This window comes from Passer domesticus, chromosome 7, assembly GCF_036417665.1.
Source record: "Passer domesticus isolate bPasDom1 chromosome 7, bPasDom1.hap1, whole genome shotgun sequence".
In the NCBI taxonomy this organism is placed as follows: domain Eukaryota; kingdom Metazoa; phylum Chordata; class Aves; order Passeriformes; family Passeridae; genus Passer; species Passer domesticus.
The window spans coordinates 61,089,383-61,109,286 of NC_087480.1; the positions used below are offsets into that span (position 1 = coordinate 61,089,383).

The following is a 19,904-nucleotide window of genomic DNA, read 5'->3' on the forward strand; positions in this document are numbered from 1 at the left end:
GTGGGACTCTGTGTCCCTGACCCCTTCCCTGCTGTCACAATTCCAGGATCATCCCTTCACTCACACTTCCTCTGTGCCAGCACTATCTGGACACATCATTCCCACCCCAGAAGGATCCATCTGCTTCTCGTTCTTGCCTCTTTCCATATCTTCCCTTCCTAGCCCAGTTTTTCCTGTTTTCCCACCACATACTCAATATTCCTGTATCTTTTTCCCCTCATGCAATTCCTTCTCACTTAATATTATCTAGAAAATAAGCAGAAGATCAACATCTCAGCAGATGGATCCAGCCATTCCACTCTCCAACTAAACAAGGATGAAATGCTGCCAAATCTTGGACACTGAAACCCAAATCTTCCAAGGATTTACCCAAAAATTAGTGCCCAAATCTGTGCTTAGTAGGAGCTAAAAACTGGACACTATTCCAGCACTTCCCTTCATGTTTAGGTGAAATAGTCTGATTTTTGAGAATAATGCAGCAAAAAAGAGCCATGAAAGATGTGTGAGGTTGTCTTTTATTTAGGAATGATATTTTCCCTTTTGAGATGAAAGATGTGTGAGGTTGTCTCTTACTTAGGAATGATATTTTCCCTTTTGAGATGAAAGATGTGTGAGGTTGTCTCTTACTTAGGAATGATATTTTCCCTTTTGAGATGAAAGATGTGTGAGGTTGTCTCTTACTTAGGAATGATTTTTTCCCTTTGGGGATGAAAGATGTGTGATGTTGTCTTGTATTTAGGAATGTTTTTTGGGATGGTGGGACAAGGTGGGGGAGGATCCTTGTACCCATTTTCAAACTTCTCCTGCTCTAATGAAAAAATGGTGGCATTTTTAAAAAAACTTTAAAGTCCCTTCCAACACTTCCATGATTTTTATTTATTGTGGGCATGAGGTTTCTATTTCATGTTGGATGAAACTCATCACTGAGATATAAACATTTAAGTAAAATCCTCTCTCCATAGCCAAAAACACAAAAGTGGCCTCAATTTGGATGAAACCACCCATTTGATATTTTCTCTGAGTTTGTGACTATCACAAAGTGAATTTTTGACAGATTTAGAAACATTTAAATTGATATAAAGCCTAGAATTTTTATTTTTTTTTAAAATGAAGGCATTTACTGAAAATACCTTTCAGTTTTCTGCAGCATTTCTCTCTCTGCCAGCTCGGTGCTGTGAATTCCTGGTCCCTGTGTGAGCTCCCACTTGAGAACCCAGATTGGTGCCAGCTTTTCTGAAGTGCTGCTGGAAATAGATCCCCACCACCACCCCCTGAGGGAAAAAGTCGTGGTGTTTACTGAGTGTGTCATCCTGGCAGGGGCTGTGGGGATAACAGACCAAACAATGCTTTGGAATCAAAGTAAATCCTGGTTTTTCCATGGCTGTGACATCAGCAAAGCTGCCTTTACATGGCCAGCAGAGTTTGGGCTCTTCCACAGTCCCATCCATGCACGTTTTCACTAAAAGCTGATTTCAAATGATGCTCATCAGGAAGAAAAATAGAAGGAAAAATAGAAAAGTAGGAGGAAAATCAAGTCAAGCTGCTGGAGAGGTGTCCTTCACTCTTCCCATTATCCTCTTTATTTTCCAGCTGCTAATTCCTGTTAAGAACATGCACAACTGAAAAGTCTTTTTGGGGGAGTTGAGAACCCTGGGTGCTTTCATTTCCTCACCCAAAGAGGGTCACGTTTCGTGTGTGAATGTCCAGGTGCTGTTGAGTGAAAGCAGAGTTGGACCAGGGAAACCTCATGGAGGAATAGAAAAGCAAAATTTGTTCTGTTTGATGGAATTGTAGAGTCCAGGAAGGGTTTGGCTTGGGAAGGACCTTAAAGCCCATCCCATTCCCTTGGCAGGGACACCTCCCACTATCCCTGCTGCTCCAAGAGTCCAGCCTGGCCTTGGACTCCATGGATTTCCCCAGGCTGCAGCTCCTTTTTTGTGCAATCCTTGTTCTCCCTGGCACCAGGAGTGCTGTTCCCACACACAGGGCTTAGTCACTGCAAAGCCAACCAGCTCAAATATATCCTCATTTCCAAGCCGAGAAGGAAAATACTCCGAAAAAAGGAAATTATTTATTAGAAAACAGCTTTGCCATGTAAAATATCGGCGTGAAGCACAAAGGTGAGCAGAGCAGATTGGTTTTCTGTACCTCAGAGGCAGCATGAGCACAACCTCTGATGCAAATGTTACTATAGTAACAGTGGTTTTATTTAAAAGCCCATTAAATAGACATATCAAACACATCCAGCCTGTCAAAATGAAAGTTAAACTGCACAGCCTGCTGCTTCAAGGACCACTTTTTTTTGGCCAAACTTGTATATTTTGCTGCAATTTCCCCCTTGAACGCACTCAGGATCCTCTTTTTGCCAAATGGCACCGTGGCTCTTGGGAAATAAGCTGCACTAATGGTGACAGCACTAATTACCTGGAACCTCTTGTGCAGCCATGTGAAGGCTTAAAAAGGGATGGAAATTTGCTGTAGATCATTCTCTTCTGCCTCCATCAAAAGCTTTTTCCTAGCAGAGCTTAACTATTAAAAATAAAGAATATATTATGAATTATTATCTGTTCATCCTTCCTGTTCCACAGGTTCAGCTGAACTTCCCTTGGGAAGCCAAGGTGTTTGGTGCCCTTGGTTTTCCTCCCTTTTTTCCTTCTTCCCTCTCCATGAGCAGCTGCTGTGGCTCTGCCCCTGCTGGCCCGGTGTCAGTTCTGCCTCTCAAACCAGGCTTTGATTATAAAGTAATTACAGATTTGCATAAATGAAGAGTCATACCTTGGGAATATCACGGCTTTTATGAGTTCTGTGCTCTTACTTTTTATTTTGGAAACTTCCCTGTGCTTGCTGTGGTGCAAACTCCTGGTGTTCTTTGCCTAAAAGACGAATCGTTTGGACAAGGGATGGAGGGACAGGAAAAGAGGGAATGGCTTAAGGAAATTAAAGGAAAGTGGGTTTGGATTGGATATTGCAGAGGAATTCCTGGCTGGGAGGGGGGCAGGCCCTGGGATGGAATTGCCAGAGCAGCTGGGGCTGCCCCTGGATCCCTGGCAGTGCCCAAGGCCAGGCTGGAGAACCCTGGCACAGTGGGAGGTGTCCCTGCCATGGGATGGGGTTTAAGGTCCCTGCCAGCCCAAACCCAGCCTGGCATCTCTGCTCCTCCTCAGAGAATTTACATGGATGGAAAACCAGGCAGGGGATTAGGAATTTTTCCTTCTAAGAGATCAGGGAATTATTATGAACTGCCACACAGAGGTTCTGTGAGTGTATCCAGCATAATTGCTGGAAGGAATTGCTTTAATGTCACATATTTAAAATAAATAAACCCTCAAGGCTGAAGTTTTGTTCTGCTGGAGAACAGTTCTGTGTTTCTTGCTCACACTTCGATCCCAAACATGCACATAGGTCACTGAAATCTTCTCATGAGCTTTGCAAAACCACTCAGGGCTTGGTATTTTATGGTATTTTGATGTTTTTCAACATGAAACTCGTTGAAAGGCTTCTGGCCCCTTGTTATTTTTATAGTGCTTTGAGGGAGAAAGTCTGAGGTGAAATGTGGAGGCTGAGGGGAAATAAAAACATTTCCTTGTTTGTATTTATAATAAAAGCCTCTCCAAAAGCCAAAAGTTGTTCTGGTTCCACAAAGGGAGGAGGCCTGAGCAGAGGGGTGCTGTGCTGAGGCTGGAGGACATCCTGGATTTCCATATCCTGGTGAATAAAGCAGGGAGAAACTGAAAATCCTGGAGCCAAAATGGCACTGGAAAAATAGAAACTTGCTGAGCTCATTCAGACATGAAGAGAAACACAACAGGGATGAAAACATTTGAGCAGCAAGATGTCAAATTATAATTAAATATTTATTTATTATTATTATAAAAAATTATAATAAATATAAAATAGAAATAAATAATATTATTATTAATAATGAAAATATAAATAATAAATTTAAAGTAGTGGAATCCCAGAATCACTGACGTTGGAAAAGCCCTCCAAGGCCAGCAAAACCTGATCCCCACCTTGTCCCCAGCCCAGAGCTCTGAGTGCCACCTCCAGGAATTCCTGGGACACCCCCAGGGATGGGCACTCCAAACCTCCCTGGGCAGTGCCAAGGCCTGACCTTATCTAAAAATACAATACCCAAAACAAACGTATATTTCTATAGTTATAAATAGAAATAGACCTTAAATGAAAACCTATATAAATAAAATAGTTTAAAACTATAATATAAAATATAGTTATATAAAATAACTAAAATTTTAAAATGACAAAAATTATAAAAATATTAAAATATTATAAAACATATGTACAAATATATGTATATATAAATATATAAAATAGAGATATTCATATATAGAAATAATATTTTAATAGTATTTTTATTTTATCAAATAAAAATATCCACAATACAATAAAAGTAAATAAAAATAATAAATTCAAAAAACAAAATAAATTCTATAACAACTATCTTTTAATTTTAAAAATTATATATTACCATATAACAAAAAAACTTATAAGTTTTTATACTCTTACTTACTCTCAAACTATAACCAAATACTTGCTCCTCTAAAATCTCACAACATCTAAAACTAGTATTTATCTAAACAAATCCTCTTTCCATGGGGCTATTCCTGCTGGTCCAGCCTGAGCCTCCTGTCCTGTCCCTGCTCCCAGCTGGTTCCCAAATCCTGCCAGGGCTCACCCTGGAGGCCTCCAGGAAAGCTGATCTGCAAAGAAAGACAGAATAAACGGGAACTGAAGTTTGCACAAAGGATGATCAGGATGAAACCACGACGTAACTCACGTCAAAGCCCTCTGAAAGGAAGAATTACCTGTTTTCTGTCTTCCTCAAGAGGAGTAAGCTCAAGGAAGTTTTAGTTTGGGTCTTACAGGAGGGGAAAAAAACCTTCAAAAATAAATAAATTTGCACTAGTGGAAGCTTTGTAGGGGACTTGTTTTTTTCCTGGTTGGCTGGAAACTGAACTGCAGTAGCACATGGGGAAGTGAAAGAAAACTCTGTCAAATGTTTGTCTCAAAATATTCTAAATAAAAGGATTTTCTAGTGGCAGCTTTTGACAGCTTTTGCTTATGCTGTGAAAGTCTGGGAAACGAAAGCTGCAGTGGCTTCCTAACCTCAGACATGAGTTGTGTTTAGTCAGATTTCCCAAACTGCCATACTCGAATCAGGAAATACTTTAAAAATAGAATTTATCAATTAAGAGACGGTTATTTTAATAAGGAGCGAAATTGGCTGATGCTGCTTTGAGGAAATGGGTTGTGAATTACAGAAAGTCAATAAATAAATTAAAGCCAATCAGTGGGTTTGCTCATGGGAGAAGTGTTTACACCCAAAAGATAGTTCCAGTCTGGTTACTTGAGAAGAGCTTGCAATAGGGAAACAAAAATATTTGTCTTTATACCTCATGAAGCAGAGATAGTGGGTTTGCATTTCTTTTAAAATAATATTGCTGAGAAGAAAAACCATTGTATAAAACCCTCAGCTGGGCCTGCCTGGGACTTTCTGGTCTCTAGTTCACTGGTTCCAAATTATTGCTGCCTTTTACAAAAGGATGAGCACAAGCAAAATTAAAGGTCCATCTTTCCTAGCAGGGCTCAGTCCTTGCTTGAAATTCCATGAAATAATTTTTGGGTGTTATTTTCTTAGTTGCAAGTTCCTGTTAAATACGTGATATTGCTTTACATCTGTCATCTCCTCAAATGCTGAAGTGCAAAAGGGTCAAAAATGTGATTTAGTCCATTACTTGTGGAGTAAAAGGTAATTTATATCAACTGCTCTTAAATTAGAGCCAGCAGATGATGGATATGTACATTATAGCACAACCAGGTCCTGAGATATTTGAATTAATTAACATCATTAGGAGGCGCCAGGCCAGGTTGGATGAGCCTTGGGCAACCTGCTCTAGTGGAAAGTGGCAAGGCTGGAATGAGATGGGCTTTAACTCTTCCAAGGTTCTCCCTCCCGCTGTGTCCGTAGGAATTTTATTTCCTGCTGCCTTGTTATCCTTCCTGCTCCTGGTCAGCATCGGTGTTTTTATGCCAAAGAGGAGATTCTGATCCAACATGGGGAGCACAGCCCGACCCCCGGCTGTCCCCTCCTGGCAGGAGCTGTGCAGAGCCACAAGGGCCCCTGAGCCTCCTGTGCTCCAGGCTGAGCCCCTTCCCAGCTCCTCAGGGATTCTCCAGCCCCTTCCCAGCTCCTCAGGGATTCTCCAGCCCCTTCCCGGCTCCTCAGGGATTCTGCAGCCCCTTCCCAGCTCCTCAGGGATTCTCCAGCCCCTTCCCAGCTCCTCAGGGATTCTCCAGCCCCTTCCCGGCTCCTCAGGGATTCTCCAGCCCCTCCCCAGCTCCCTCAGGGATTCTCCAGCCCCTTCCCAGCTCCCTCAGGGATTCTCCAGCCCCTTCCCAGCTCCTCAGGGATTCTCCAGCCCCTTCCCAGCTCCCTCAGCCTCTCATGGGGATCCCGACCCTTTCCAGCCCCTTTCCCCGTGTCCCGTGTGAGGGTCCCCGTGTTTCAAACACTTCACGGTTATCCCGTGTGAGGGTCCCGGTGCTCCAAACCCTTCACGGTTATCCCGTGTGACAATCCCAGTGCTCCAAACCCTTCCCAGCTCCTTCCCGGCTATCCCGTGTGAGGGGCCGGGGCGGGCGGGGCGCTGGGTCGGGGCGGAGCGGCGGAAGGGTCGGGGCTGAGGGGAGCCGGGGGAAGCTGAGGGGAACCGGGGGAAGCTGAGAGGAACCGGGGGAAGCTGAGAAGAACCGGGCTGGGGACGGAGGGGTCGGAGCTGAGGGGAACCGGGAGAGCCTGAGGGGAGCCGGGCCGAGGAGTCGGAGCTGAGGGGAGCCGGGCTGAGGGGAGCCGGGCTGAGGGAAGCGCCCGTCCGGGACTCGCCATCGGAGCCACGCCGTGGCAGCGTGGCTTCAGCCGCCAGTCGGAACCCCAAGAGCAAGGAGAAGCAGGTTGGTGAATTTACTTTTTATCCGCTTTCCCCCCCCACCTCTGATTTCCTGAACCATCCCCCTGAACACAGCCCGCAGGCGGTTCCACATCCCGCTCGCAGATCCGGGCGGTTTCAGCACTTTCCCCTCTTATAGTCCCTGAGATTCAGTGTCAGAAACAAAACAAAAATAAATCTGGGTGAATCTGGCTGTGAGTCCGCGATGCTGCGGGAGCTGTGATAGAAGAGAACTTCGGAAAGTTAAAGAGAGGTACAACATTTGTAAGTGTATTTTGTAATGAACACACGGAGAGCTCTTAACTTCCAAGCGTGCCTATAAGGGGATGTAACCTCTAGGAATTCCAGGAGCTCTGCTCGTAAGGAAGGACAGATCCACAGCAGGAATGAGGAGCGGTTTCACTACAAACGAGAGAAATTCCACGGTCTGGAGAAACTCTGAACAGTTCGGGACGTTTTGCTGTCGAGCCTTGGGGGAGAGGCTCCACCAGCAGGTTTAGAATTGGATTTGTAGCTGTGCTTCTGCCCAGCTTGGGTTGCCTTTATTAAAGCTTTAATATTAACAAAATTATTCAGTGTGGGTTGTACTCATTTCTGTTTTGCGTGTACCACTTACTCAGAACTCTTTATTAAGAATAGTTTTTAATATACTCAATGGCAAATGGAATTCCATGCTCAGACCGACAGGACCAGAAAGCCCTTGGTACCCTTAAAGAGCAGGTCAGAAGATGTTGTGCATAGACATTATTGATAAAACATTTTTATGCTTTCTAGAGATTTTTAATATTTAAAACCAGCTGTAGTGCAGTGCTTGCAAAAATCAGGGATGGTTTATATGGGTTTCCATGTCCAGTGCAGGTGTTTGTGAGTCCTGTTTATTTCAGGTTGTGCTGAACCTGTTTCCCATGCTGAGAAGCCAGGGAATCCTAGGATTTCTCACCTGTGCTGTAAATAAAAATGATCCTATTTCATTGCTCTCCTCCTTGCCTGTCATATCTGTTGTGTTTTTGTTTTAATCCCAACTCTTGGTGCTGAGCTGTTCTGTGGTTGATATGGAGAGGAGTATAGTATTTACATAAGAAATCAGAAAATTTCTTGTACACAGCAGCAGCAAAGTCAGTGGTTCCAGAATAATTTAAGATATATTTGTTCAAAAGGACCCAAATTCCTTCCTTTTGTACGGACACTTCCCCAGCCACAAATAAACCAATTTGTCCTGGCTGTGTTCATTTATTCTCTCCAGTAGAGAGATTGCAAGTTGTAATAATTCTATTTATTTAATATTCCTATTCCCTGTAAATGCTCCTGTAAAACTTGTATTCTTTCTCACAGTGGACTAAGGAATTCTGGCAAGTTCACTGTTCTCACTGGAAAAGATTTTGGGGAATCCTGTCTGCTCCAGCAGTGCATTTATCCTGCCCTGGGATTTATCTCTTTTTACCCAAAGTTTACACAAGGAAGGCTGAACTTTGAACAGAGAGGTGCCTGATTCTGTGGCCATGCAGCTTTCAGGGCTTTTTGGTCATGTCCAGCACTGGGTTTGGTCAGGAATGTTGGAAAAACATCTCTGTAAAACCAGCCCAGGTTGATGTGACAGGACATCCCAAGCTGGGCTGAAAAGTGGTTTTGCCTTCTGCTCCAAATGTGAAATTAGTGCTGACATCAGAATCTCTGTCTGGCCATTTTTATGTCAGAATCCCAAAATCATTAAGGTTGGAAAAGCCCTCCAAGACCATCAAGTCCAGCCCTGTCCCCAGCCCTGGGTGCCACTTCCAGGAGTTCCCAGGACACTTCCAGGGATGGGGACTCCAAACCTCCCTGGGCAGGATCCAATCCCTCCCTTCCAATCCTGACCACCCTTTCCAGGAAGAAATTATCCCTTAATTTTTTTCCCCTTCCATCAGGAAATTAAAAAAACCTTTATCTTCACTAAACGACATAGAAATTATAATTTATCTTCTGTATGGGGTTCTGGGATTCCGTGTTGTTTTCTTCTCAGTGTAAATGGGTATTTCATGCGGGAAACTTCACACCCTGTGGAAAACTTTATACATTTTGGAAATGGATGTCCAGTTTTCTTGGAAGTGATCTCTGCCAGTTTCCTGCTGGGAAGTGGTTGTAGGATGGACAGGGAATTTTTGTTGCACCCATGAAAGAGGAACACGGGCTGTTTCCCATTAAACCATTTAATAGTGTGAATAATGTACATTTATGTCAAATGAACTCCTTTAAAAGGCACTTCTTGCTTCTGAAATGAGGGGAAATCTAACTAATTTCAGTTATTTATAAGTAATCCCTGTCTGTATCTTTGTGAAATGACCTGATAGCTCCATAATTCCTCTGGCCCTCATGGCTCTCTAGCAGAAATAAACTAATGGAAAAGGAGCAGGTGAGGTGGGCCACCACCCGCTGTGCTGAGAGCCAAATTGTCCCCTGAAATTGGGGCTGGGAAAGCCTGAGATTCCCTCTTTGATTGCTGAAAATGGAGCTGAGACAGCCCAGTGGATGGGGAGAAAAGTGGATGGGATTGGCTGACCCTGCAGAGCACAGTGCTGGGGAAATTCAGCTCCACAGGCAGGAGACAAGGACCTGGGAGTGTGACTTCCCTGGGCAGCTGGCTGTGCTTCAGCTAGGTATGGAATATGGAAATAAATACATTTCCCAGGACACGCAGCCCCAAAGTGCATTACATAACCTTGGCACTGCCTCTTTTGGCTCCAGGGATGTTCTCAAGGAAACTGCCCTCAGAAACATTCCAGGAATGAAACCCTTTGGAGGGATTCCCTAACTCAGATTTCTCACCCTGCCATTTGCTGCCTGACTTGAGCTGTGGATTTTACTCAGCACTCAGCTCTTGACTACAACAGCAGCCAAACTCTCCTCTCTGGAGCCTTAACTATAAAAATATATTTTGATTTTAGCAGAATTTGTGTAACTACTGGATGAAAATACAAAAGAACAAAGTACCTGAAATGAAGGAACAATAATGAAATGTTGCTGTAAGGTTTAGTGAGATCTTCACTGTTGGAATGGGTGAGCACTTCTGTGTCTGCTGCACTTGGAAAATTCTGATTTTTTCTCCCTTTCTGGCCTGTTCTTCCTTTCCTGGTGTAGAAAGAAGTATCTCTCCCCATCCCAGAGTGCTGGAATTAGATGATTTTTAAGTTCCTTTCCAAACCATTGTGTTTTTCCATGATTTTGCTTACAAAAGTGTGAGCACCAAATGAACGGATATACCCCAAAATGAAATAACAGACTGATAATTATAAGCCCTCCATCAATTTTCTGTGTGTTTTTCAGGTCAACTCTACAAAACAAGATGTGTTGGCAAATCATCCCAACCACGTTTTTGCTGATGGGTAAGCCACTGAAAAGTATCCCAAAACCCACTTTGGGATAATTTTTCAGATCAGGAAACATCAGGACACATCCAAATAAATGCCCTGGACGGATCTGATGATATCAAAACTTGTGGGGAGTTAGTTGTGTTGCCCAGAAGTGCAAGGAGAGCTCCTCTGCTCCTGGGGGGTGCTGCAGTTCCTGCTCCCATGGGCACCACAGGGCTGCCAGAGGGTGCTCAGCTCACTCCAAATGCTGCACTGAAAAACTGGGAAATGCCTCTGACAATATTGGCATCTGCTCTGCAAGGACAGCTGGTATTTGCCTTCCTTTTTAAAATTTTTCTTATTAAAATAAGGACTGTTTAAAGGGTTTTGATGGTGGTGCTTAGGGAGAAAGGAGACCCTGTAATCCAGTGGAGTTATTTGGAAAATTTGTGTCATCTTTACAAAATATGAATCAAAAAAATGAATAAATCATTAAATTTAGGTACCTTTTATATACATAAACAACTTTTTGTCTTGCTCTGTATGTATTATCATCCACTCAGTATCAAATATTGCATTGCTGAAATTCTTTTAAGTGCCTTTTGTGATCTGAACATACTGAGTAGCTTTGATTGGAAAACCTGGATGCTCCAGGGAGGTTTCCTGGGATTTCAGAGCAGTTTGTCACCATCTGATGGCCCTGCTGCTCTGGGGACAGAACTACAAGTCCGGCCTTCCTCTGGGTCATTTTAACCTCTTTTTTTTTCTGTTTCTGAAGAAAGGGCCTGAGCACATTTTTGGCTTTATAATGTTTAATTAATCCCTTGAGATGATCTGTGATACACAAGGGGGAAGTTCCTTAGAAAAAAAGATGAGCTGGGGATAGTGCTGCTTCTCTGTCCCGCTCTGTGTCACTTTTTTGTCCTTTTTTAATCATGGATTATGGCCTGAGAGTTTGTTTGCTCCACTCGGCCTGCTGGAGGCCTAATGAAGCTGGGATTTACAGAGGCACAAACTCTGTTTAGTGGGAGAGGAGGGACCAGAGAGCCCTGCAGGAGTCTGGCAGCACAAAATCTGTGTGGAGAGAAAGCAAAACCCTCTGCAGAATAACATTCTGCATCTTCTGGTTTTAACAGCTTTTTTTAGAGCTCTCATTTCATATTTGGTATTATTTAACTCATGCTCTGCGCTAGAGAATTATTAATTTCTATTAATCAAACAGTGCCAGAGATATTCTGGTATTTCTTATTTTGGCTGTGGCAAGGCATAGAGCATCAATTAATTTCTGTTTAATGAACTGCTTACAATTTCTGCCCTTCCTGAGCAGGCTGTAAAGTGCACCCATACCCCTGTGCCCTGCTGCAAGCAGAGCTTTAATCTTTAAATTCAGAGTGTTTTACAGGAAGTTGTTCCCTGCTCATCCTTGCGAGCACAATTCAAGCTATGACATCAACAAATGTGCTCAGAGTGGTTTTATTTTAAGTTTTATGGAAAACAAAATGACCATTTTCCTGCCTCTCACTTCCCAGATAATGCCCTGGGGTTGTGCAGTTGCACCCACAGTAATATTGTCCTTTTTCATTTCAGAGTTACAGTGGGACTGTGTTTTATATTTACAACAGGATTATATTTTTATTGAAATGGAGCTGTTTTAAAAGAGCTGGAGGGGATCTGTTCCAGCACTGCTCGGGGAGATGAGACTCACACCCAGTTTGGGATTCAGTTCAGGATTCACTGCAGTTTTGGTTAATAAAAGCCAATTTATCCCAAAGAGATGCTTTGCCTCAGTCTTGGCCTTGACTTTTTCAAGAGATTGAGAAAGCAGAAGTTTAGGTGCAGGGAGGTTGGGGTAAAATCTGGAATCTGCCACCTGTGGCATCATTCAGAGAGGATGTTTTTAGTAATTTCACCTTTACCTAGAAGGGATATTTTTATTTGTTTTGTCTTTACCACAGGGAACAACCCCTGGAAACAACCTGATTTTTACCTATTTCTGTATCACATCAACCACTCCCTTTTAATTGTTCAAAAATATGAACTTTTCCTTTTATTTCTAATACTTTTCCCTTTATATTTGCAGACTTCCTTCAGGTGGCAGCTGCCCATTGCATGGTCCATCCAGTTCCTCCCAGGAATTTCACACTGCCCTGTGTGCTGCTGAATGAGACCTTCTTGAGCCCTTTCTCAGCTGGGAGCTGGTCTGGTTTGAGGAGAGAACTTGGAGCACCCAAATTCAAGCCTTTAATGAATGAAGAAAATTTTCTGTGCTGCCTTTGGAGTGCCAGCAACATTGACTGTTCTTTGTACACAGCAAGCATGCAGGCAAGGAAGTTTATTCCTTCAGAAATAAATCTCTCTGCTCCTCAGAAAATAGGTGGGTTTAGCACTCAAGGGCACAAGGAGTTAATGATTCCAAAAATATTTAGGTTTTTTTGTTGTTTGGGAGGAGAGGGGTGGGTTGGATTAATGAGGATTCACTTTTATCCTGGGCAGGCAACACTGTGTGGCAAAATCCTTCCTTAGCGTGGCAAAATCCTTCCTCATGTGGTAAAATCCTTCCTCATGTGGCAAAATCCTTCCTCATGTAGTAAAATCCTTCCTCAATGTGGTAAAATCCTTCCTCAGTGTGGTAAAACCCTTTCTCAGGGGGTAAAATCTTTCCTCAGAATGTAGTGGAAGATGGAGTAATTGTACAGCACAGTTTCAAAAGGGAAGAAAAAAGTTGCCTGTCTTTCCAGGGGAATTGTAAATAAAATATGGAGCACTGCATAAGAGGACATAAACCCAGATCTTCAAAGGAGTTTAGACAGGAATAGAGGAATATTTTAAATATTTTTGGTGGATGTGGGCTTTAAACTCCATCAACAGGCAGGGGAGATGGAGAGCAAATGGCATCATTTCTACATGAATTATGAGGCTTTAAATAATAAATGTGCAGTAAATGTCTGTACACGGATTAGGATTTTTTCCCAAGGTTTTTTCCTCCTCCTGTCTCTGAGGAACACAGAGCTGGCATCCTGCTGCCAGGAATCTCCTTGACCTCAGTGGCAGAATTTCATTGTACAAATCCCCAGCTGAGGCTGTGCCACTTCCCAGGACACAGCAACCACCATCAGCTTCATTTTTCTTCACCCTGCAGCCTTGTCCCTAAATCCAAGTAAAAAATATTCCTTCTTTAGTCATGACAGTGCAGAACCACATGGATTGTGAGCCTTGGTGGTGTTCAAGGTGCCCAACTCAGGTTATTCGTAATTATTTTCCCATCTATGGTGCAGCCTCACTTTCAGGAATATCTGTTCCCTGTCCTCTCTTTGTGAGTGACTTCCATCCAGGTATTTTATTTTGTTTTAATGCAGTTCAGAAATGTGTGATGCCTTTCTTTTGTCCAGACTGGAGCTGGAGCATAGAATGTTGGATTAGAGGCAGGCTGGACCTGTTGGTTTGTAACCTGCAGCTTCTGAAGCTGGACCTGAGAGCTGACCTGAAGGTGAATCTTTTATACTCTGGGTAAGTACAGGATTTACTGTTAAATCTGCATCTCCTGAAACATCAATATTCCAGCTTCCAGCATGGTGGGAGCTTTAGCTCTGCAGATTTTGCTTTGTCCTGTCTAAAAGTAATCCTGGGTAAGATGGAAAGTTTTTGGTTATTTAAATGAAAAATGGTTGGAATGGAGAGTCCTCCTTCTCTGTGCTTCCCATGTTTCTTAAAATATTTTAATGAAATCATCACTGACTTCTTAAAGTATCTTTGTTGTTAGAATTTCTTAATTTTAAAGTCTTGGTTCTGCTTTGTATTTTTTTGACCATGATATTGTCTCTCTTGAAGTAGCTGTGGTACTTTACATGTGATCCATCCAGTGGCAAATGCTGCTCTCATCTCATTGTCACTGTGGTGAATATTCCCTGGAATGCTGAGAGGTGGAATCCTCCTGCCTGTGGCATGGGCAGGTCTGGTACACGTTGGTTGCAAAAAGATCTGTTTGATACCATGAAACCACCCTGGTTTTTTCCGGATTATTGATAAGTTTGAAGAGACACATGGAGACTTCATTTCCTGATGAAACAGGATAAACTGAAATAGTTGAATTAGCTGAATTTATAGAGGAGGACTTGCTGAGCAGCCAGATCTCACTTGGCACAAACCATCCCTGTAGCCAGAGCAGAAACCAAATGTATTATTTAGGAATAAATATGGTTGTTCAGCTGACACAATATTTAAATCCCATCTTGGTGAGGTGGGCTCCCATTTCCAGTGCTCCTCATGACTCTGACTCCTAAAATACCATTCCATGGGTGTTTGTGGGGGAAGCAGCTCTGCCTTTGCTCTGCTCCATCCAGGCTCAGCTGCACGGGAAAAGCTCTGCCAGTGATCCCAGTGCAGAAATCTCTATACTGAAAATTTTTGGGATGCCACCAGACTGGAGCCCCAGCTGGGCTGAAGAGATTCCTTGTGTTGGGAAGGGAATTCAGTGAGTTCCATGCAATTTAGGAGAGCAGGCCCTGTGGACTCAACAGGGTCTCTGTTTGATTCCTCTTTGCTGCAAAGATGAGAAGCAAAGCAAAACCTTGCAGAACTCATTTCCCTCCCCACATTCCATATTCATATTTTCCTTTTAGGGTCCCTGTGTTCTGGAGGAGCAGCAAGCACAAGCATTTCAACCTTTGGGAAGGTGACAGCTTTCCCTGTTGGCTCTCTGATACCTTAGCATTTTATTCCTGAGCCAAAATACCTTGAAAACATTCCCAGTTTTAAAAATATGCATTCCTGGCATGTGTTTCTCCCTGGGAGTCTGGAGCTCCAGCCAGGATTCTCACATGCAGGGCAATGCACAAAAATAATGATACAGGAGAATCTACAACAGAAAGCTTGGGTCTCTCACAGCTTTTTTTTCCTCTTTTTTTTTTCTTTTCTTTTTTTTTTTTTCTTTTTTTCTTTTCCCCAGCATTAAAAAAGTCCCCTCTTATTTACCACATCCACAGTTTTCCTGCTTGGAAATATCAGGAATGGGAATGATCTGTTCTGCCCATGGCAGTGCCCTGTGAGAGTGAGGGAGAGGATGGGGCTTTGAAAAGGTTACTCCAAAAGAAAAGAAAAGAAAAGAAAAGGTTATTCCAAAGCTTCATTAGACTAATGGGTTAATTGTATATCAAACATCTTTCCAGCTGTCTGATCCCAGGAATGCTGTAAAGCCCAGGGTTAATTCCATGAGCTGGAATCTTTAGCCTCAGGGATCCCCTTGGTTTAATTTTGAGCACTGATTATCATTTGCCCTTTGAGCTCATGAGGCTGCATTCATATTTTGACTTATTTGAAGTACCTGGGAGGCTCTCCTCCAATTCTGGGCCTAAATTCCCATGTTTTTTAAGGATAACTCATGCAATCAGTTGTACCTTGAGCCTCTCCAGCCAGAGAAAATCATCCTCTCATTAGAGACTGATGAGCTCAGCAGCCCTCAGATCTGCTGCAGTTTGATGGGGCAGCTTCTTCAAATAAGGATTTTTCTAGAGCTACCACTGATCAGAAATGTTGGAAAATATTTGTGGAAAAAATCCTGGAAGCTCCAGACAGCTTTGCTCCATCCTTTCCCAGAAAAGGCAGTGCTTGGAAAGGATGTGGGGATAATGTGACAGCAGAGTTACAATGGTGACCCTATTTCACAACAACCTGCTTGGAATGGACCTTTCCTGAAAATTCAGGTGATTTGCCCTAAAAAAAAGTTTTCATTTTCTTTTCAATTGCAAGAACAGGACTGAAATTCAGCCAGGACATTTTGCAGCATCTAATTGAAAGTCTCCCAGTTCCCCACGGGGCCACAGATGAATTTAGCAGGAGAAGCATCACTTTCTGAAGGGGTTGAATACAAATATAAAACATTTAGGACTTCCTACATGTTTTTTCTGAAGTTTTCCAAGGTGTTGGCTAAAAGAACTCTCTGTGACAGGATTTGGGTGGAAGAGCCACTGACCTCTCCTCAGCTTGTGATGGTTAATAAGTCAGGAGAGGAGGTCTTTAGCATTTTTATTCCTTTACACTGGTTTGTTTTTTTTTTTTGGTGCAAACAAGTTCATTTGGATGGTTAAAAATTTAAATAATTATTAGGAATGATGAGGAGCTGGTGTGGTGGCAACCACTTTCCAGATAGATCAGATCAAAGACATGGTTTGAAGAAAAAAATATGTTTTCATGGATTGATTGTGGCTTTTGGAGACCAGTAAAATCTGTGAGCAACAGGAGAAGGCAGAGAAGCTTCAAAGCAAATTCTGCAAAGTTTTTGAGAGGAAATTCAGGAGAAAACAGCGGAGCCACATCTAGGAAAACCAAATTATTCCAAGTAATTTCAGAGCTCTACGTCTGCCAGATTCCATCAGCATAATTCCTGTGTCCTGAAGTCTGCGAGTCCTGGTGAGAGTTATTGTAGGAATGTCAGGATTGACTGTCTGGGGCATTAATAAATGTAAACCATACCTTGACATGGACCTGCTTGGGGCTGTTCCTGCAGAGCACAGGAGCTGGGAGGGCAGGGCTCCCAAATTCCATGGTTTTCCAGCCTCAGAGCATCCCAAGATGCAGAAAGATCAGTGGGGCTGAGGGGAGTGGGGCTGGGGTGATCCAGGAGTGGTTCCCTGCAGTCCCAGCCTGAGCTCTTCCCATGCTCCATAATTCTCCTCAGTTTTTTGCCCTTTTCCTCTCTAAGCAGGGCAGGATATGGAAATGGAATTGGTGAATCATGGCCAGTTCCCTGTGCTCTGCTCTCAGATAAATGGAGCAGATAACAAATGGACTAAACCCAACAAATAAAGCGGCAGATCTCGTCCTTCCCTCTCCTCCAATGCAGAGATCTCTGCCCTGCCTCAATCCAAGTGTTCCAGTGACTCATGCCAGCTAGAAAACCATTGGAAAAATGTACTGAAAGGCTCTTATTCCATGAATTTCCATTTCTTTCTCTGAATTAGTGAAACAAAACCCTTACTGGACAGAAATAATTCCAAAATCACTTCAGAACAATTCCAAATAGGAGCTTTTTTTAAAATTATTTTTTTGGGTAAGGATGAAACGTGAAAAGCAGGAAAGAATCCGAGGTGATTGAGCTGTCAGGGTTTGTCTTGGCTTTGCTGCTGGGAGAAATTTGGCCACACATTATGTGCACTATTAAATTCCCAATCTTGGGGAGGCTTTAGACACTGGATACCTGCAGAATTCCATAAATGTGGGTTTCTGGAAGAGCCTGAAGAGTGGAGATGAGGATGAAGAATGCTTTGGGAACTGCTGGTTCTGAAGATTCAGATGGGATATTGGGAAGGAATTGTTCCCTGGGAGGGTGGGGAGGGCCTGGAATGGATTTCCTGGAGAGCTGTGGCTGCCCCTGGATCCCTGGAAATGTCCAAGGATGGGGCTTGGAGCAGCCTGGGACAGTGGAAAAGGTCCCTGTCCATGGCAGGGGGTGGGATGGGATTTAAGGTCCCTCCCAACCCCAACCATTCCATGATTATAATATTCCCTGTAATGCTCAGTTGTAGCAGGAGCTGGAGGGAGCATTGACTTGTTTTGGTATTGTTTCAGTGCCTCACAAATGGGAGTTAGAAATTCATCTCTTCTGGGAGGGCAGGGAAGGTAAAACAACACTGTGTGCCTAAAAAGATCTGGGAATTCTCTAATGGAATTGTGTTCATGACTTGAAAAGCATTTCAAAAGGGAAAGGAACAAAGTTAAAGCGATTGGTTACAATTATTATTTTTTTCATTCATTAATTTAATTTTTGATCAATAAACCATATCCAGATGGCCACACCTATTGAGACGCAGAAAACTGTTTTGTTTCCTGTCTGTTTGTCCCCGCTGCAGGTCAGAGCTGTCCCTGGGGGCTGCATCCACGAGCTCTCTGCGGGGCACAGTGCGGGTGGCCCCGTGTGACTGCAGGGACCAGGCCACCTGCCAGTGCCTGCTGGCCACGCCGAGCCTCAACCACACCTACCTGCTGTGGCTGGAGGTGGTGGCAGCTGGCACGGCCCTGGGGACGCCGCTGATGGCCCTGCAGCCCACGGACGTTGGTGAGCATGGCTGAACCCCCGAGCATGGAGAACTGAGCATGGGGTCGAGTGGGAATGCAGCTGAGAGAGGGAAAATTGTGTATTTTAATTAAGGGCTCCAGTGGGTCAAGGGGTTAAGGTAGGAGTGTGGTAAGCAAAGGTTTTATATTGTGATTAGAGCTTAACAAGGAAATTAATTGATACCAGGTGGGGATAACTGAACCAAGGTTGGGAATGTCAGGTGATGTATGAATATTGAGAGGGCAGAGCCATAAATACAAGTGTGAGAGGAGGTTTGGCCTGTGACCAGCAGGCCAAGGAGCCCTGCCAGCTCAACATGGGTGAGGAGTTTGCCATGAGGAAGAGGTCTTACTTCCTCTTCAAAGGAAGTAAGTCAGAACTTACTGTTCTGAAATGGGTCAGAGCCATTTCTTTGGGTGCTGACCCATTTCAGAGCCCTCCACCCATGGTGGGCTCTTCTGACCCATCTCAGACCCCATCCACCCAATTAAAGAGGACAATTGCACAGCCTAATGGACATCCAGCTAATTGTAATACAAAGTGAGAGGGTTAATGATTATGTAATAGGCGTCCTGGAAACCACCTGAATATGTAAAACCTTTTTGGATAAATAGAGAGTAGGAGTTTGGGACTCCTTGCACATGTCTTTGGGAGGTTACTCCCCAGGTGTCCAGCACTGTGATAAATACACCCTCTTTTCAGCACTGTAATAAATGTACTCTCTTTTCAGCTTTAATTAGTTGAAAACTCATCTGTCCATGCTTCACAACAGCAGCAGGATGGCTCTGCTGGGAAAGGGGGCACAGACAGGGCAGGAAAAGCTCCCTAATCCCTGTCTGGGCTCCAGTGCAAACCACACTGAGCACAGCCCAAGCACTCAAAAATTGGTTATTTCTCATTTTTTCCTTTCCAATCAGAGCCTCTCTGTGCACAAGGCGGGCTCAGTGGTGGAGCTTGTTGCTGAGGGCTTCAATTAAATTTAAAAAGCTGTTCCCAAAGTTGCTTAGCAAGAAATCCCACCCATTTTCCCAAGCAGCTCTCTGATCCTGATGTTTTCTTCCTCACCCATGCAACCCCAAGCTGGAAAACATTCCAGTGTGTTTGATCAAGCTCAAACTCTCCTGACATGATGAATTTGATATGTGTTGCTATCCAACGTGCCCAGTTATTACAGATTTGGGCAGATTTCATAAAGGCAGGAGCTGACAGCTGCAGGGGAAAAAAAATTAAAGTTTTATGAACACCTTATTAACTTAAAATCTTAGGAATTTTATGAACTTCCTCCGAACTGATGTGCTCTGCAGACAGAACCAGTTAAAATCTCTGGGTGGGCTGGTTTGGAAGATGAGAGGTGGCAATTTTTATCCTGCTGCTTTGAAATGATGCTGCAGGAAAAAATTAAAAATTCAGGCTGGAGTCTGCCAGTATTTAAAAATGACACAATGAGTTAGCTCTGCTTAGTGAAGCATGTTTTAAAAATGCACAATATTAATGTATGTTCTGCCAAGATTTAGCTCAATTAAAACTATTTTGAATGTAAAACTCTGAGTGCTTGTGCCA

The 19,904-nt window shown here is 43.4% G+C and overlaps 1 protein-coding gene and 1 long non-coding RNA gene across 4 annotated transcripts in view; one reads left to right on the top strand and one right to left on the bottom strand.

Annotated features, from left to right (window-relative positions):
- Positions 1 to 2,684: 2,684 nt before the first annotated feature.
- LOC135305461 (uncharacterized) lies at positions 2,685 to 6,655 on the bottom strand. Of its 2 annotated transcripts, XR_010366624.1 has the most exons (3): positions 4,827 to 6,655; positions 4,532 to 4,721; positions 2,685 to 3,705 (listed from the first exon to the last, which is right to left on the bottom strand). It is a non-coding gene; the product is annotated as an uncharacterized LOC135305461 (long non-coding RNA). The 2 variants fall into 2 exon arrangements; XR_010366623.1 differs by having other exon boundaries at positions 4,532 to 6,655.
- Positions 6,656 to 6,845: 190 nt separating this feature from the next.
- LEPR (leptin receptor) overlaps positions 6,846 to 19,904 on the top strand; it is a 31,271-nt gene continuing 18,212 nt past the window's right edge. For both annotated transcript variants that reach the window (XM_064429157.1, XM_064429159.1), the window contains exons 1-5: positions 6,846 to 6,972; positions 10,269 to 10,327; positions 12,375 to 12,668; positions 13,684 to 13,801; positions 18,139 to 18,344. In XM_064429157.1, coding sequence (XP_064285227.1) covers positions 10,288 to 10,327; positions 12,375 to 12,668; positions 13,684 to 13,801; positions 18,139 to 18,344 — 658 coding nt within the window. In that variant the 5' untranslated portion in view covers positions 6,846 to 6,972; positions 10,269 to 10,287. The remainder of the gene's footprint in view (positions 6,973 to 10,268; positions 10,328 to 12,374; positions 12,669 to 13,683; positions 13,802 to 18,138; positions 18,345 to 19,904) is intronic.